This window comes from Bidens hawaiensis, unplaced genomic scaffold (genome assembly GCF_021521415.1).
Source record: "Bidens hawaiensis isolate Kalapana, Puna unplaced genomic scaffold, B.hawaiensis_p1.1 tig00002414_1, whole genome shotgun sequence".
Taxonomy (NCBI): Eukaryota; Viridiplantae; Streptophyta; class Magnoliopsida; order Asterales; family Asteraceae; genus Bidens; species Bidens hawaiensis.
The window spans coordinates 204287-224257 of record NW_027491131.1 but is presented as its reverse complement, the minus strand read 5'-3'; the positions used below and the strand labels follow the sequence as shown (position 1 = coordinate 224257).

The 19971-nt window shown below is 34.8% G+C and overlaps 1 protein-coding gene across 1 annotated transcript; it reads right to left on the bottom strand.

The window, feature by feature from the left end:
* Window positions 1-17020: 17020 nt before the first annotated feature.
* On the bottom strand, window positions 17021-17698 carry LOC143619123 (uncharacterized). Its single transcript, XM_077091133.1, has 2 exons — window positions 17302-17698; window positions 17021-17205 (listed from the first exon to the last, which is right to left on the bottom strand). The coding sequence occupies exons 1-2, from the start codon at window positions 17696-17698 to the stop codon at window positions 17021-17023; spliced, it is 582 nt and encodes a 193-aa protein (XP_076947248.1).
* Between the last annotated feature and the right edge of the window lie 2273 nt (window positions 17699-19971).

Sequence of the window (19971 nt, the reverse complement as noted above, 5' to 3'; positions counted from 1 at the left end):
GGCTTTTAATTCGTTAGTTTTTAATTCTTTAACCACCTTACTTCGTTAACGTAGTTATATTTGTTCGAGATAAAATTCCCATTTAAAATTCGTGTGTTATAATTATTGTAACTTCATATTTAGCATTAAGTTATAACATTAAAGAATACAAATCATTAAAATTTCCGTTAAGTTTAAAAATAATATTATAATATTAATGCTATAGAATTAATGCAATATATAATGCAAACTTCCCAAAAACAAATTATTTTAACCTTTTCAATCCCATTAGATAGATTTTGGTTTTTACGTAGTATTTCAAACTGTGAAATCTCACCAGCTATATTTATAGCTGACCGTATTTTATACCTATGTTACAGGTACCGTGATTAAAGGATGAAGTATTGGAAGTTGCATAGTTATTTAGGGTATTCAAATAAACCGATTATTATTATTGTTTATATTTTATTTGGATGTACCTGTTTACTTTGGAATTTGTGTTACACGATGTTTGAAATGAATTAATGTTATTATTGTCACCAAATAGTGTCACGTGTGTTTGAACAATTTGTACATCACACTCGGGCGTTTTCCATTTAAGCCGGGTGTTACACGGTGTACACCGCATTACTGCCCCTATGCCCCCCCCCCCCCAAGCCGCCCATAAAGAATGGCCTTAGCGTTGTAAACGAACCGAACCTTCAACGAAAAGTTTATGAACCGTTTGACGGAAAGTTTGTTTATGTTCGTTAGTTTAATAAATAAATCAACATGAACATATGTTAAGCTCGTTCACTTGTATTCATAAATGTTCAGTAATGCGTTCATTTATGCTCATTAGTTAAAGGTTAATTTGTTTTATATTTTTATAATATTTTATTTGTAATAGCCAACATAACATTTAAATTTAACAATTTCATTGTGTATGTTCAGTTCGTTTCATTAATGGCCTGTTTTATAAAGTCGTGTTTTAATTACAAACATATCTAAATTGTGCTTCAATGATATTATCATAATAAAACTGCTGATTAAGGGATAATTATGCTTATAAATATTATTATCTCAAGTACTTAACTTTATATTTAATTAAGGTGATTATGTCTAACGTTTTGGATTAAGAATGTTTGTTAATCCCGAGCGACACTTGTTTCACTTTTGGTGGATTAAGACAATGAAGGATTTGATCTAGGCCTTGTGTTAGGTTGCCGGTTTGAATCCCAATTCCACCCGAGTTTTTGCCCCACCGTGTGTTACGACAGACAATTTTGCTCTTATGATGGCATAAAGACTGTCAAGTGGAATCCGGCTGTATGGTTTTCCGGGGGAACACCCAAACCAACAAAGAAGCCAGCGTGTGTCCGGTTAAGACAACATAGTATAGCTAGAGTGGGGCAACGTGTAACATTCGTTACTTTTCAACCCGAAAACCCGGCCATTTTAATTTTTTCGGTTTTGTTTATAAATATATATTCATTAATGTTCGTTTCGTGTATTTAGATGACTTTCATTAAATGTTATTCGTTAAAAACGAGTCGTTTTATCATTTCATTTCACTCATGTTTAACGTGCATCGTTAATATAATGGTTTACGATTATCGTTCGTTTTTCTTTCCATTTGATCAATTTACGAAATTCCTAGATTTAACGCTTTTGTTCAAAGTTTTATTAAATAGATTGAATTCGCAAACTTTACTAATATAGTATCCGAATATATTATATGAACTTCCAAGTATATTACTTTTGTTCATTAATAATAATTCCTCAAAGTTAAAGGGTTTAGAGTTAAATAATAGTTTAACTCTTTTTTTAAAACCAACTTGAAAGTATAAGGACCATAGTGTAAATTATTTAAATTGTACTATATTAAAATAATATCCAGCCCACATCCCATCACCTTCTTCCCTTTTCGTTTTTCCGGCGAGAACTCTGGCGGCCGAAAACACCGCTGGAAAATCTTAAAACCTCCTTAAATCTCGCCTTTGACCCGCAATTTTGGCATAACGTATTTTTGGAAACGATAATAAACATCGATTAAGAACTTAATTATATTATAACGACCCGGAACCGTGATTTAATCCCCGAAACATTCGCCGGAAAATTGCCAAATCATTAATGACTAATTAACGTGTTTACGTTGCAATTACTAGTATAAATAGGACCCTAACCTCTAACTAAACTCGTTCATCACCTTAAATCTCACTAATATACACTCTATAACCTCCGATGGATCATTGAAATTCGTATTCCGATATGCACTCGTTCACCGTCAAAATATCTCAAAACCAGGTAAGTAATATATGCATCTTGATCGTTTTTCATTGTTAAGTAAAACCCCCAACTCAATTTCTTCGATCATCGAACGGATTAACCTAATAGAATCTAGGGTATTATTAGGAAGAAGATGAACTTAATTGTTTATATATATTTAATAATTTCCATTTGTAAAATGAATTGTTAGCTAGAGCAGTTGGTTAAGGCTTATTGTTGTGAACTCAAGGACCCGGGTTCAAAATTGGGTCAGGCTATTAGTTTGTTTTAATTTTTTAAAGCTGATTTTATTAAAAATAATAATTAAATAAATTCTTTAAAAATCATAATAAATCAACAAAATTATTCTAGTTAAATAAAATTAAGACAGAATTACAAATTTTGTCCATTAAAATAAGACGAATTACGATTCGTGTCCTTTTCTAAGTTTCCTTGCAGGCGGTGTACTTTAAACTTTTTTTTCCTACAAGTTATGTCATTTACGCCAACTGGGTTAGAAAAACTCTGTTAAATCCCATCACGTGAGAAGCATGTGAGGGCATTTTTGTCTTTTCACCTGTACCTGCAACTTCTTCTTCTTCAAAATAGAAAAATACCAAAAAAACTCGCTGGCCGGACCCGAACCCGCGACCTCAGGCCGGACCAGAGTGTAACACACACACACCAGCCAACTGCGCTGGTGTGTCAGTTGGTTTAAGATCGTAAACGTTTTAATATATACATAAACATATCTAAACCCAATTTGATTATAAACCCTAACCATGCAATTGATTAATTCGTTCTATGTTCGTTTAATTAATGTTAGGGCTTTTGTAAAGCTCACTGTGACGAATTCAAACATACAATTCATCACCTCAATCGTCGATGAAACATGGGTTAAATTGATTCAACAGGGCCGGCGGTCAATGTTGACGAACATGTATCACCAGACTTCGATGACTCAATTAACTATGGGGGTTTTATTGGTACTGGTCTTAGGGGTGTGAAGACGAGATTAATTGAACTATTATCACATCTGGAATATATAATCGATTTTAGGTGGAAGACGGTTCATACAATATCTCGATACACCTTTAATTTTATCTGGTTTCTTAATTAATTAGGGCGGTTAGGCCGAGAATGGTAAGAACAATCATAAACGTGATTCAACGGCGGCGCCGATGACTTTACGCCGTCGTCGGAAGGCGCCGATGTGCGTGAGTTTTTGGAGGAACGGAAGGATCTAGTGCCGCCATCCACGGCGGCGATGGGCGGAGGACGGCGACAGTTTCCGACATTGAGTGGTGTCCTGTCGTCAAATCAATTAATCAATCAATCAGGTCAGTAAGTGAGTTAGGCCATGAATTTGAAATGTAATCGATTTCTCCAACTGAATAATAATAATAATAATAATAATATATTAATTGAAATTGATGAATGAATCAGAGAGGTGAAGAAATGGGTTCAGAGAGCAGAATTCTTTCACTGGATGAGGTTTCAAAACATGATAACAAAAACGATTGCTGGCTTATTATTTCTGGAAAGGTCAGTTTGGAAGGAAACATAGAGAGAGAAGTGAGACGAGGCAGCACAGAAACAGAAGAAGAAGAAGAAGCAGTGTAGGCAAAAAGACAAAAATGCCCTCACATGCTTCTCACGTGATGGGATTTAACAGAGTTTTTCTAACCCATTTAGCGTAAAGGACATAACTTGTAGGAAAAAAAAGTTTAAAGTACACCGCCTGCAATGAAACTTAGAAAAGGACACGAACCGTAATTTGGCTTTTTTTAAAGGACAAAATTTGTAATTCTGTCTAAAATTAATTATAAATTATCTTTTACCATTTTCGCCTAAAAAACTAACTTTTTGTTTTTCCGTTTCGCAACAAACCGCTAATATTATAATATTATATTCACCATTTTCGCTAACCTTTTAATACACTAAAATAAGAACTTTACCGTTAAAATTCACTTTCAACAAAGAATATAATTCTCATGTTAGCTAAATAATATTTAAATAATATATATTTCGTTAAACCGTCAATATTAGCTTCGTTTAATTTTAATCCGTTAGCTTTAAAATTCGTTAGCTTGTAATTCGTAAACCTTAATTCAATAACATAAAATCCATGCCTTGTAAATTATCGTAAGGTTCATATTAGTGTTAAAAATTATAATATTAAAATAATATCAAACCGTTAAAATTATCGTTAAAGCCTAAAATAATAAAAGCTAATAAAATATTGTATAATCCCAAAAGGTATATTATTTAAAATAATTAAATTATCCTTGCTTTAAAATAATAAAAGCTATTAAAATATTATATAATCCCAAAAGGTACATTATTTAAACATTTATAGTCCCGTTAGTTAGTTTTTTTTAAATGTTCGTATTTATTTTAATATTTCGAGGAGTTCAATCATTTTGGGTTCTTTAACGCATTTTCGGTTGCTCTGGTTTCGTTATCGTGCTTTCGGTTTTCATTACAATGTTGATCTTCAATTTCGAGGTGAGTTTCTCACAACCCCTTTTTAAACGTTTTCATATTTTGGGGTGTCATATGTAACTTATTACAAATTCTAAGTATTACGATTTCGCTTACAAACTACAATTCACTATATGTACTTGTGTGTTACTTGATTACTTGCTCGAATTTACTTGCATGTGGTAGCCTCAATAAGTATGATCATACGCCCCCCTTTGCACTCAGGTTCATGTGTATCGAGTGGAAAAGGGCCTCATTATCCGAGTACGTTGGTTGTTACCAACTGGAAAGGACCTTACTTGACCGATTACCCGAGTACGTTGGTTAATACCAACTGGAAAGGACTTTACTTGCTTGTTTATCACTTGTCCATGAATTGTATGATTTTTACGTATAATATCAAACTGTGGTGAATCTCACCAAATATGTTTGTAACTGACTTTATTTTATACATATGTTACAGGTGTAAAAATACGATGATGAAAGTTAGAAGACACATAGCATGCCTATAGGATATACAAAGAACAACTTATTATTTGTTTATTTATTTGTTACAACTTGCATTATTTGTTAAACTTGTGTTACATGAAGATTTAAATGAAATAATGTCATTATGGTCACCTAATAGTGTCACGTGTGTTTGAGCAAAATGTACGTCACACTCAGGCGTTTCCGCTTTAGCCGGGGTGTTACACAACGTGGCTCTCAAGTTTGGGGAGTGCGATGGCCCAAACACAAGAAAGTCGTCTTTCAAAAACAAAAGGAATGTTTCTTCTTTTACTTAAGTAGTATATTTATGTTTGCTTGCGTTCGTGAACCGTTCATAAACAAGTTCCATTTCTTAACGAACAAATATATACTGACAATATTTTTCGTTCGGTTAGCATTCATGAACTAGTTTAATGCTACATGAACAAACATGAGTATGACATCATTTGATTCGGTTCATTTACAGCCCTAATCGTCCCCATCAAAAGGAAAATAAGAGAAATAAAAATCAAGACTCTTTTCTTAACCAATATGTATTCTAGTTTATGAAATGATATCTTGTTAATTTTAGTTTGCTTTAAAGAAAAAACTAAGGGGGTGTTTGAGATTCTTTATTTTACCTCATTAAAACTTTTCAGTAAGTTAATAATTTACAAAGTGTAACTTATGGAAGTTTTCCTCTTACAATATAAGCAATCCCAAACACCTTATCACTTTTTAAAAAGTTAATAACTTATAAGTTGGTTAAAATAAGTAATCCCAAACACCCCCTAGGCATTTTCTTGTTAGTGATGATTTAAATTTTAAAAATTAATGTAGTACAAACATATATTTTTAATTACAATATAAACGAGGTTGCTAAAAATATTCATCGTAAATTAGCTATGATTTAGCTACATTTATATTTGTCACGATTTAGCTACGATATTTTGTTGTAAATTCGTAACAAATTTGAGAAAATACATATATAAAAATGTAGTTTAATAACACTAAAGTAGAATTAAGAATTAAATATCTAAAAAATAACTAAAAATGGTATAATAAAAATCATAGAAGAAGCAAAACACAAATCCTTCAAGGATAATTAGAACAACTACCGCATAAAGAGAGGTTTAGTTTCATCTCTTATTTTTAATATATAAATTTTAGAGCATTCTCATCCGATCTTCCAAAATTTTGTGAGAGGAGTTTATAAATTATAGGGTGGGGGTTTTGAGTGTAAATTATAGGGTGGAGAGAGAAAATATATTGAAATTTTTTAAATTTAGGAAAAAGGTAGTGATTTTTTGTAAATTATTGGCTGGAGAGAAAAAACTGTAATGATTAAAGTACAAAAAACTATTATTTAATTAAACAGAAGAGAGAAATGTAATGTTTTTTAGTGTAATTATAGAGATGGGGATGGGGGATCGGTTGAGAATGCTCTAATTGTTTTATGTTAATCTAGTGTCCTAATTATCAATTTGTTTCTTAGTTAAGTAGGCTATGGTTTGTTTAGTTTTTATTATTTGATATATTGTAAAGCTTTATGTTTGCCGACTGAATCATTAGATTCAAACATTTGAACAGAAATCATCCTCTTGATTGAGACATTTAAACAAACGTCATTTCGGCAATTACATTAGAATAAATAACCACTAATGTTTATAATTTCTATCTATAGGTAAATGTAGTCATAAAAAATAAAAGGAGCTGATATACTAAAAAAACGAAGATAAATAGTGAAAGCAGACTCAACACACCCCATGGTGTATCAAGGCATGGCCATGTCTAGAGCATACAAAATAAAGACAAAATTCAGGAAGCCAAAACATGACCATGTTAACCTCAGCACACTCATGTTATCAAGAACAAGAGGAAAAGACAAAATAGAAGGTTCTAAAGCTTAACATGATCGTGCTTTGCCAAAACACACCCAATGTTTAAAGTACAAGGGAAAAAAAGACAAATTTGGACTGTTATGGACTTAACACGGTCGTGCCCAACTCACCACGGCCGTGTTAACCCTTGCTGTACAACCTAATAATGAGCAGTTAATGCAACAAGACAAAAAAGTTATTGTGGCCATGTTTTACTCAACACGACTGTGTTTTGGGCACCTGATCAGCCTATAAATTGAATGCTTATCTTCCACATTCAATTCACCTTAAAATACATTTACTCTACTTCAACCACCTCTTTTCACCACCATAAATAAGTGAATTATCCCATCCATCCAACCTTTGAAGATTAAGGAGATTAAGCTCTTGGAAGAAGTCATTAGCATCAAGGATTAGTCATCCAAATTGGTTAGATTGCTTCAATTTGATCATGTTTGTATCTATTACTTTGATGTATAATACTATGCTTACTTTTGGCCAAACTTTCATAGTATCATCTTGGTTTATAGTGAATCTTAATTGAAGTTTAATAATATTAGTTAAACATGTGATCGGTTTTTAATAAGTAAAAGTTATGTTGCAACTATCGCTTGATGAGGAATGTTATAATACTCTAAAAAGATACCCCAAGTGCCAAGCTTGAGGATAAGCCGAGAAATTGCTAGTCTTATAAGGCCTTGGCGAACCTTAAAATAGACACCAAGTTTCGAACTTGACAATAAGCCGAGGAATTGTCACTCTTGTGAGGGCTTAGTTGATAAATTATCAATCTTTAAAAAAGACCAAGTTCCGAGCTTGACGATAAGCCGAGGAATTGCCACTCTTGTAAGTGCTTGGTTGAGAAAAAAACATAAATTCTAATATGAACATGGGTCAAATTAGTAGTAACTAATCATTTTAAAATGGGAATTATTGACAATGTTTGTGGAAACAGATTGTTGATGTGCATCCAATAAAATCGATTAATTACTTGTTAAGCGAGTGTGCAACATAACATACTTAAACAACTTTTAGGTGGTTATTACATGAGTTCTATGATTTTTCAATGTGGATTAATACATGGTAATGCAAGGTTAACCCTTTACAGGCCAACTAATCATAATTGGTATTTTATGCATGAAACAAAGATTATTTTTACTAAAATATTAAGGGCAATTCACTTTGTAATTTAAGGGAATGCCTCATCTTTAAAGTGAGTTAACCACTTGCTTACATAAAACGATATTTTAGTAGAGATCGTGAAGTTATGCTTATCTATTTCTTTAATTATCATAGAATAACATGACTAAGGAATAAGTACTATTCTCACATTTAATCACCATAGCAGGCTCACATCACATGTTTACTAATAAAATTTTAAACCAATATAAGAGGAGTTTGAACCAATATGATACACTTTTGGTCACATCCCGGTTCGAGGCCTGGGTGCGACGTCCCGGGTTGGTACCTGTTTTGTAAATATATCAGAGTAGCGGGTTCATTTTAGCAGAAGTCTTTATATGTTAAAATATTAATTTACATTGCCAAAATTATTCCGGAATTAAATACCCGAGTTTTCAGTTACAAAATAGTGTTATTATTACAAGGATTTATATATTTAAAATGGAGCCATCTTTAGCGAACTTCTATCTTCATGACTCTAAACCCTTGTACATCATTATCAGCTCTAGTTACCTGCAAAGGTGGGAAAAACACATCAGCTATATGCTGGTGAAACGTTGACTCGATAAAACAGTTTATAACAGTCGTTAAATACAGACATAGTTTTATGTTTCACAAACTCAGTAGGAACGCCTGTCATTCCCGGGATTTGTACCATTGCACTACACACACAATTCAAAGGTTCCCCGAATACATAGACCCTGTTCGGAGACAGTCTTTCCCCTAGGCTATGTGACCTTGTTGGAGAACTGGTTATGACTGACTTGGTTTTGTATTCCAATTATCAGTTATGTTTGGATCCAGACACATGTGTATTCGGTCGGAGTTGCTTTTTATTATCTATTTTGTATTATAACAATTTTAGAGACAAATAATCGCACGCAAACATTTATCTGACTCTTTGCAATAAACAACCTGTTTATTACAAGAGTAAAATTAGTTCAAACAATAAATTTTTTAACATTTTCACCTTGTGTTGTTAGATCCGTGATATCAGAATCTTTATCCTCAGTATGCTATTAACCTATATTCATAATAGGTATGCATAAGAACGTAGTTGGTATAACTTGGACTATTCGGCAGACTTTAGGTCTGTTTCAGTTCAGCAGACTCGAGGTCTGATCAGCAGACTTTAAGTCTGATTCAGTTCAGCAGACTCGAGGTGTGATCAGCAGACTCTTAGGTCCGACCTAAACTTAGTAGAGTTATAGTCGTTTTATGAAAATACTTTGTATTTACATATGACGTTTGGTATGGCACGCTTTGGCCTAATAGAGTTTATCACGTTGGCAAACTTCTCTAGGTAAGTAAACAGGTCCCGCGGTTGATTGGGATGTGTACGAATTACTTAACTTAGACAAGAAGATTCTACTAGTGATATCCCCCTTCCAGTAATTACTACATGCCCGTTAAAAGTAATAGTTTTAATAACATTACTTCTTGTGGAAGTAACATCATTATATTCAATAAAACGTTATTTGGAAAATCAATTATGTTAAACGACTATACCCTTAACTAGGTTCTAATAGCTATATAATAAATAACTTAAATATAATCGTACCTTAAGCAACTTAGTCGAGAACTAAGAACTATGAACTAAGAAAATCAGCAACTCATTGGTTCTTGCTTCGCTTATCAAAACAGCAGATCGTTAGAAGCGTCTCGGAACCTTGTTTCTTCGCGAAACAAGCCCTCGGAATGTCGGGAAAACCTTGGCATGATTCCCTAGCTTAACTATGTGAGAATGAGAGTGAAATGGGATGGTTTGGCCTTGAACCCATAGCTGCCCTTTTATACTTGAGTTTTGCAGCCCATCGCATTGCGCGATGGTCTTCCCCTAGTGGCCATCGTGTAGCGCGATGCCGAAATTCACTAGATCATGCCACGTGTTGACATGTGGTCGGACACGTGGACCTGATTTCTTAACATGGTCATCGCGTAGCGCGATGGACCGACTAGGTTGGCCGTCGCATAGTGGGGCGCCTCCCTTTTTCTTTATTTGCGTAATTCTCTATCGTGTAGCACGATGAGTATCAAATTTCAAAATTTTCATTTTCAACCCTCCAACTTTCAGAATTTACATTTTTAACCCAAAATTAAAATCATGGTATTTTCATGGTGTTACACTTTTATCCTTGAAATTCTATTTAAAAATATATAACCCAAAAATATTGTCTTTAATTTATTTTTAAAATTACCTGTCAAAACCAAAACCAATATGATATTCACCTCCGGTTAAAATAAATACAACGATTTAGTTGTAAAAATCAAACAATTGTATCCGTGGATCAATACTTGGTTCTTACCTGTAATTTACTACATATGCAATAGGCACACTTGCCTATTTGTTTGTGATTTAGTTAAGATAATAATCATTTTTATAAATTTAAAACTCGACATTGTGTGAAAAAACTTTGAGAACTTAACAATTTTTTCTACATCACCCAACACACATCAGTAACCCAAAATGGAATAACCCATTATAAGGGAATAAAAAAATGTGTTTAGTTAAATGTAATGACTCCATTACCTAGTTCATTTCATTCCCATAAAACACCCCAATTTCATTCCTTCTATCCCCCATGTTTTTTTCCATTCTATTCCATTCCATCTTTCACCCTGCATGTAACACCCCGACTTAAGTGGAAATGCCTGAGTGTGACGTACAGATTGTTCAAAACACTTGTGACACTATTAAGTGAAAGTATCATTAATTCATTCAAGCTTCAATTGCGCGAGTTCAAACAAAGAAAATACATTCAATAAAAGAAAAACATAAAGCAACTTGTCCATTATTTTTGTAACCTAATTCTAGTGTCTTCTTTGCCTCAACCTCTGATAGTCGTACCTGTAGCATGTATATAAAATAAAAGGTCAACTAGCAAGTAGTTAGTGAGAATCACACAGTTTGATATAAATACGTAAGAAATCATACAATTCTATGAACATGTGTAACAACACAAGCAAGGTCCTTTCCAGTCGGTAACAACCAACGTACTCGGATAAACGCACAACGCAAGCAAGATCCTTTCCAGTTGGGACAACCAACGTACTCAGATAAACTCCCAACGCAAGCAAGATCCTTTCTAGTTGGTAACAACCAACGTGCTCGGATAAATGCACAACACAACCAAGCAAATAAACACACAAGTCCATAATACGAACTGTAGTCTGAATAAAGAATAACTAAGTAAACGTTTGAATACGATATACATGCTACCCCCGAAACGATTGAACTTCTCGAACTATAAATAAAAAAAATCTATCTAATGGGATTGAAAAGGTTAAAATAATTTGGTTTTGGGAAGTTTGCATTATATATTGCATTAATTCTATAGCATTAATATTATAATATTATTTTTAAACTTAACGGAAATTTTAATGATTTGTATTCTTTAATGTTATAACTTAATGCTATATATGAAGTTACAATAATTATAACACACGAATTTTAAATGGGAATTTTATCTCGAACAAATATAACTACGTTAACGAAGTAAGGTTAAAGAATTAAAAACTAACGAATTAAAAGCCATTTTTAACCGTTTAACGAATTAGCATAACCGAATTAAAGTTTAACAGTTAAGGTTTAACGAAATAACATTACCGAATTAAAGTTTAACGAATTAACATTACCGAATTAAAGTTTAACGGATTAAAAGCTAACGAATTAAAGTTGGCGAGTTAAAATAAATGAATCGTAACGGAAATTAAAGTTCACAGTTTGGTACCTGTAACATATGTATAAAATACAGTCAGCTATAAATATAGCTGGTGAGATTTCACAGTTTGATATACTACGTAAAAACCATGCAATTCCATGAACTCGTAACATGCGCAAGTAAGGGTTCTTTACACTCGATGCAATGGACCTGAGTGTAAAGAACAAACGAAAGTCCTTTCCAGTTGGGGCTACCAACGTACTCGGATATGAGGTCCCTTTTCCACTCGATACAAATGAACCTGAGTGCAAAGGGGGACGTAAGATCATACTTATTGAGGCAACCACTTGAAATCCACGTATATAACAAATAAGCAAGTAAGCATACAAGTCCATGATACGAATTGTGGTTTGTAAGAAAAGTTGTAAATCTTGAAGTTTGAGAATAAATACATATGCCACCCTAAAATATGAAAGCGTTTAAAAATGGGTTGTGAAAACTCACCTTATGAATTGAGGTAAAAACGTAATCCGACTGCGTCACAAAAAAGATTAAAGATGGCAAAAGAACCGAAAGCGTTACGAAAGCCGAAACGAGCGATCCGCACCAACTATGAAAAAGGAATACAAGACTTAATCGATAATCTTACGGGGCTATTTATTGTATATACGTATATTGGGCGCTTGTTTAATATTTTAAAAATTTTATATCTTTTGATTATAATATTATTATTTATGTTTTAACGGCAACTTGATTAATATTATGGTATAACTATTTTAATGGCAAAGTTATGAGGCTTGCATGTTCGAAAAACTTGAATTAAGATTTACAAGTCGAAATTATAATCAATGATTTAGCAAGGATATTTTTAGTGAAATAAAGTTTACGTTTAAGATTAATAAACGATATTTATTTACGGTTTACAAAAACAAAAAATTTGGTTTTTAAGTGTGAAATGGTGAGATACATTTTATGGTTAATTTAGATGATTTATTTACGGTTTACAAAAACAAAAAATTTGGTTTTTAAGTGTGAAATGTTCGAAAAAATTTGCTGTCTACATCTTACCCTCCTCAGACCCTACCATAGCTTTGCTATTGGTGGGATATACTGAGTACGATGATGATGATGATTAGATGATTTTTATTTAATTTAAAAATAATTTTTATGATTTATTATGATTTTTAATTGATTAATTAATTAATAAAGAATGATTTATTAAATAAAACTTATATTAAAAAAAAGAAGGACTGAAGCAGGTTTCGAACCCGGGTCTATGCAATAGCAGCTGAGATTATTAACCAGTTGGTCTAGATGGAACATTCGTTAAGGACTTGATTATTATTATATATATACTATTAATTTTAAAATTATATAATAATAATAATAATAAAAATAATAATAATAATAATAATAATAATAGTAACAGTTTAAAAAAAAAAGAAGGAAAGCTTGACCCGGGTTTCGAACCCCGGGTCTGATCTTTACAAGGCAAGGAAGTTAACCAGTGGACCAGTAATCATATTCGCTTAACACATGGAAACAAATATTATTAAACAGAGCCTAGTTTCATCTTCTTTAATTGAAACCCTAGGTTTCAATTGAAGAGTTCTGTTCCATGTGCGAAGAAATTAGGTTAGGGCTTTCTTTTATTAGATCAAAACTACTAAAATGCATATATTAATTATCTGTTAATGTGTTCTTTCGACGGAGAAGATGAACTCACCGAAGCCGAAGCTTTTGGACTTGATTACGTCCAATTTAAAGTATTTTAGAGAGAAGGTTGTGAGCGAGTTGGAATGAAAGTATGGGACCTATTTATACTCGTTAGAGGAGCGTATACGCGTTCAATGCATTAATTGCGTTGGCCGAAAAATCCGGCGGTTGTTACGGGATTCATTAACGATTGTAGGTCGTTATAGTATAATTGTTTCGTTAATTATAGTATAATATCGCTAGTTTAATGATTTTAATATAATTTATTTGGTTCAAAAACGAGTTTTGTGGCCAAAATAACCAAATCCGACGCCATATTCCGGTGACCAGTACACCGTCTGAAAAATCGAAGGGGACGGGGGGTGGGTTGGGTTAATGTATTTTATTTTGAATATTTACACTTTCAGCCCCTGGACTTCAAGAGTTTTTTAAGTTGAAATTTAATATTTAAAATTTCATTTTTATCCCTGAACTTTATAATTTAAGTTTAATAATTTCGATTTTTGAGTATTTACGTGTTTAACTTGATTATCGATAAGACTCGGGATTTCATAAATAATTTAAACGTAGTAATAAATGAACGAACATTGAATATAATTGTCAGAAATACTTTTATTAATGATAATACATCGAAATGACCCGACGGGTCGGGTTAAAAAATACAAATACGAATCGAAAACCGACGAATGTCACAACATTCCTTACTTTTGAAAATTTCGTCGCAAAATTAAGTAAAAGAATCCGTATCGAACAAATGGGGATACTTAGTTTGCATTTAGTCTTCCCGCTCCCAAATGAATTCAGCGCCACGCTTAGATTCCCAACGAACCTTTACCAAAGGTATACAGCTACGTTTGGTCTCTTTGTCCTTGCGGTCCATAATTTCCACCGGTCTCTCAACAAAGCGCATAGATTCATCAATGCACACTTCGTCAAGTGGTATGTAGATATTTTCCTCGACTAAGCATTTCTTAAGATTCAACACCTGAAACATCGGATGAACATTCGCGAGTTCTTATGGAAGTTCAAAAGTTTAGGCCACGCTACCAACACGATCGAGAATTTTGAAAGGTCCAACATATCAAGGAGATAGTTTATCTTTCTGACCAAAACAAACAACACCCTTCCAAGGAGATACCTTGTGAAGAACACGATACCAACATTAAACTCGAGAGGTCGTCGACGATTATCAGCGTAGCTCTTTTGGCGACTACGAGCGGCTAAGAGATTTTGTCGAATTTGTGGGATTCGATCAGTGGTCTCTTGGACAAGTTCATGACCGGTGATTTGAGTTTCACCAATCTGATTCCAACAAATAGGAGAACGACACTTATGACCATAGAGTGCTTCGAAAGGAGCCATACCGATGCTCGTATGAAAACTGTTATTGTAAGAGAACTCAATCAAAAGAAGATGAGAATCCTAGTTTCCACCAAAATCCAAAACACAAGACCTAAGCATATCCTCAAACGTTTGAATCGTTCGCTCAGATTGCCCATCAGTTTGAGGGTGATAGGCGGTACTAAGGTCCAAACGAGTTCCCAACGCAGTTTGCAAAGATGACCAAAAGTGCGAAGTAAAACGACTATCACGGTCGGAAATGATACACAAGGGTACACCATGACGGCACATGATACGCTGAACATAGATCTGAGCGAGTTGATCAACCAAGAATTTTTCATTGATCGGAATGAAGTGCGCGGACTTAGTCAAACGGTCAACAATAACCCAAATTCCGTCACGGCGGTTTTGGAGTGGTTGGGAGTTTAAACAAAAAATCCATGGTCACATCTTCCCATTTCCAAATTGGTATGTAAGGTTGCACGAGTAAACCGGATGGTTGCTGATGTTCAGCCATACCTTTAGCGCAAGTAAGGCACTTTGCGACGTACAATGCAATGTCTTTCTTCATACCGGGCCACCAAAATGTGGATCGTAAGTCGAAATACATTTTATCCGCACCGGGATGAATGGAATATCGTGACTTATGAGATTCGTCCATGATGAAAGTACGAAGATCGTCACGATTGGGAACCTACAAACGATTAAGGTAATATAACAAACCATCACGCTTAGTTTCGAGTTGAAGCTCAGCGCCACAGGAAATTTCGTCGTGCATATTACCCTCGGTAACAGAGACATGATGGCTTCAAAGATCCTGAGTTGGAGATCGGTTTGAACGGTAACACTATGAAGAAAGATAGATTTGACATGGGTCTTTCGACAAAGGGCAACGGCTACAACATTAGCTTTACCAGGGTGGTAGCGAATTTTGCAATCGTAATCGCTAAGTAAATCGACCCATCTTCGTTGCTGCATGTTCAGATCCTTTTGGTCAAAAATGTGTTGAAGACTCTTGTGGTCGGTGAATACCACGCATTTTATGCCATAAAGGTAATGCCTCCAAATTTTCAACGCAAAAACAACAGCACCGAGCTCAAGATCATGCTTCGTGTAGTTCCTTTCATGAACTTTAAGTTGCTGTCAAGCGTAGGAGATGACTTTACCTCGTTGCATAAGGACATAACCGAGGCCTTGGTTAGAAGCATCGCAATAGAAAGCAAAGTCCTCGTAGCCCTCGGGGAGAGCAAGGATCGGCGCATCGCAAAGCATACGTTTGAGAGTTTGGAGTGCTTCATCTTACTTTGGTCCCCACACGTAAGGTTTATCCTTGTGAGTCAAGGCGGTTAGGGGTAAAGGGATCTTGGAAAAATTGAGGATGAAGCAACTATAATAACCCGCAAGACCAAGAAACGAACGAACTGAGGTGGGAAAGGTTGGGGTTTTCCAATTCTTAATGGCTTATACTTTGGCGGGGTCAACGTGAATACCCTTTTCGTTTACTGTGTACCCTAAGAATGGAATTTCGTTCAACCAGAATTCATACTTTGAAAACTTCGCGTAAAGTTGTTTCTTCCTCAAAAGATCAAGGATGGAATGTAGGTGCTTTGTATGCTCGGTTTTGGACTTAGAATATATGAGAATATCATCAATAAATACAATCACGAATTTATCTAAGTATGGCTTGCATACGCGGTTCATAAGGTCCATGAATACCGCGAGTGCATTGGTTAACCCAAAGGGCATAACCCTAAACTCGTACTATCCATATCGAGTTCAAAAGGCGGTCTTAGGTACATCATCTTCATGCACGCGTAGTTGATGATAACCCGAACGAAGATCAATCTTGGAGAAGCAAGAGGCGCCTTGAAGTTGATCGAAGAGATCGTCGATGCGAGGAAAAGGGTAACGATTCTTGATCGTAAGCTTGTTGAGCTCGTGGTAGTCAATACACATACGAAAGGAACCGTCTTTCTTCTTGACAAACAAAACAGGCGTGCCCTATGAAGACGAAGTAGGGCGGATGAACCCTTTGTTCGAAAGTTCTTGGAGTTGGGTAGACTATTCTTCCATCTCAGAGGGTGCGAGACGGTAGGGAGCCTTCGCAATCGGAGTTGCACCAGGCACGAGATCAATGCGGAATTCAACTTCTCGAACGGAAAGAAGACCAGAAATGTCGTCGAGAAATACTTCGGGATACTCACGAACAACCGGGATATCTTCCATCTTTTGCTCTTTCTTTTCAACTACGAGAGCCACGAATGCTACATACTTCTTGCGTAAGTATGTTTGGGCTTGAGAGCAAGTTATGAGGTTAAGAATTGAGGGAGAAGGATATTCACCAATAACACGAAGGGTTTGACCATCGACAATCGGAATACAAATGATCTTCTTGAAGCAAACGATTTCGGCACGGTGAGAGGACAACCAATCCATGCCTACTATGATGTCGAAACTTCCGAATTGCATCAGAATGAGATCGATTAAGAACGTGTGGCCATTAAGGTTCATCTTGCAACTTCGAATAACGGAATCGATCGTCACGGATTTCCCATTCGCTACTTCAATAGTGTCCGAGCTCTTAAGTTTAGATCGAGGTTTAGCAAGCAACAATTCAAATTCTAAGGATACGAAACCCATATCGGGACCGGCATCAAACAAAATAGATGCAAAGTGGTCGTCTACAAAAAACGTACCATTCACCACATCGTTGTTTTGTTGAGCTTGGTGGGCATTCATCATGAAGGCACGCCCACGATTATCTTGAGTAGCTTGAACGGCTTGACCCTCATGGGGTGCGGGTGCTTGAATTGCTGGGAACGGCTAAGCTTGAGTTTGTTTAAACAACAAAGGTGGAGCTTGTGGCTGAATCGCTTGTAAGACCCCGAATTCCGGGAATCCTACAGTTGGTAATCACGTCCACAAATTCACAAAAATTTAAAACCAAACGATTCTTTATATTTAAAACAAGTTCAGAGTAAATAACAACGGAAAAGTTTAAGTATCAAAAATCCCAAAACATGGGTACAGGTGTCCAAAATCAATTGTAAATAAAACATTCGTTTTATTTGAAATCTTCATCTCATTAAAATCGTTTCAGAGTAGTAAACAGCGGAATAGATAACATCAAAATTCCCAAAACCCGGGAAGGTGACCACAATCCAAAATTTAAATACTTATGGTAATAATTTAAAAGAAACAGTTTGCGTTATTAATTCTTCGACTAGATGTGCCTTCAACCGTCCGAGTAGTCTCTAGCACGTCCAAGCGAAAATCTCTAATCCTCAACCTGAAAGTCGATCTAACATACACACAAAGTCAGCTTGAGCTGAGTGAGTTCAAGTTTTCATAAACAATAATTCATACTTTATTTCAAAGCTATAGTTATACACAATAGGGAAGGTATAAATAAAATAAATTATATATAATTCACCAAGTAATACAATCATCGTCGAACACACGTACACGGGCCTCCTCACCCCGAGTCAAGACTCGAGTAATATATTTGACCCGGACGCGGTAAGACCTAAGAATGTGACACGAGCCTCCCCACCACGAGTCAAACCCGAGTAATATATTTGACTCGGTCACAGCTTATACATCCAAGCATGAGATACGGGCCTCCTCACCCCGGGTCTTCCCCAAGTAATATATTTGACCCGATCCCGGCTCATACATCCAAGCACGTGATACGGGCCTCCTCACCCCGGGTCTTCCCCAAGTAATATATTTGACCCGATCACGGCTCAACATCAGGGTCGAGCAAACGTACAACCCAAACACGTAACATCAGTGCATGCAAACGCAAAGTAGGCATACACAACATCAGTAGTCGAAACGACTACAACATCGCCAAATATAGGCCAAGCAATAATGTATATACATACATATATATATATATATATATTTAACATCCCAAGGCCTACCTTATGCTAGCAAGCCTATATAAATTCGTTTAAAAACATTTCAAGAGTTTAAATATCAAAACGGGATTATAAAACATTCCAAGAGTTTAAATATAAAAACGAGATTATAAAACATTCCAAAAGTCTAAATATAAAAACTGGATTATAAAACATTCCAAGAGTTTAAATATAAAAACGAGATTATAAAACATTCCAAGAGTTTAAATATAAAAACTGGATTATAAAACATACCAAGAGTTTAAATATAAAAACGAGATTATAAAACATTCCAAGAGTTTAAATATAAAAACCGGATTATAAAACATTCTAAGAGTTTAAATATAAAAACTAGATTATAAAACATTCCAAGAGTTTAAATATAAAAACGAGATTTTAAAACATTCCAAGAGTTTAAATATAAAAACTGGATTATAAAACATTCCAAGAGTTTAAAATATAATACGGGATACGAACAGTTAGGCCATCATCAACACTAAGTATTTGTACTTAGACATCTATATACATCCATATATTTATATCCCTATAAATACCGTCCAAATAATAACATTAGGGTCGAGCACACGTACAACCCAAACACGTAACATCTCATCCAAGTAATAACATCAGAGTCGAGCACACGTACAACCCAAACACGTAACATCTCATCCAAGTAATAACATCAGGGTCGAGCACACGTACAACCCAACATGTAACATCTCATCCAAGTAATAACATCAGGGTCGAGCACACGTACAACCCAAACACGTAACATCTCATCCAAGTAATAACATCAGGGTCGAGCAAACGTACAACCCAACACGTAACATCAGTGCATGCAAACAAAAATAGGTCTACTCATATTCAATTACTGCCAAGTCTACTAACATCCTCGAGTCTAGACCATCAATAATGTATGTAACCTTAAGGACACAAGACCATGAACGAGTCTAAAATATCCTAAGGCTTATAAAATAATTCAAATATAGCTTTCAAAATGCACCATCACGAGTGAGACCATGTAAAACTATTCAATTCACTGTAACGAGTAAAATCGTTTAAAATTGTATTTCGGTGTGTATGCTAGCCCAAAACGTAAAAGAGTAAAAA

Coding starts and splice junctions, on each gene's coding strand:
- LOC143619123 (XM_077091133.1), bottom strand. CDS start 17,698: ATGAATGCCCACCAAGCTCAACAAAACAACGATGTGGTGAATGGTACG. Junction 17,206..17,301: donor TCAAACCCTTCGTGTTATTG/GTGAATATCCTT, acceptor TGGCTCTCGTAG/TTGAAAAGAAAGAGCAAAAG.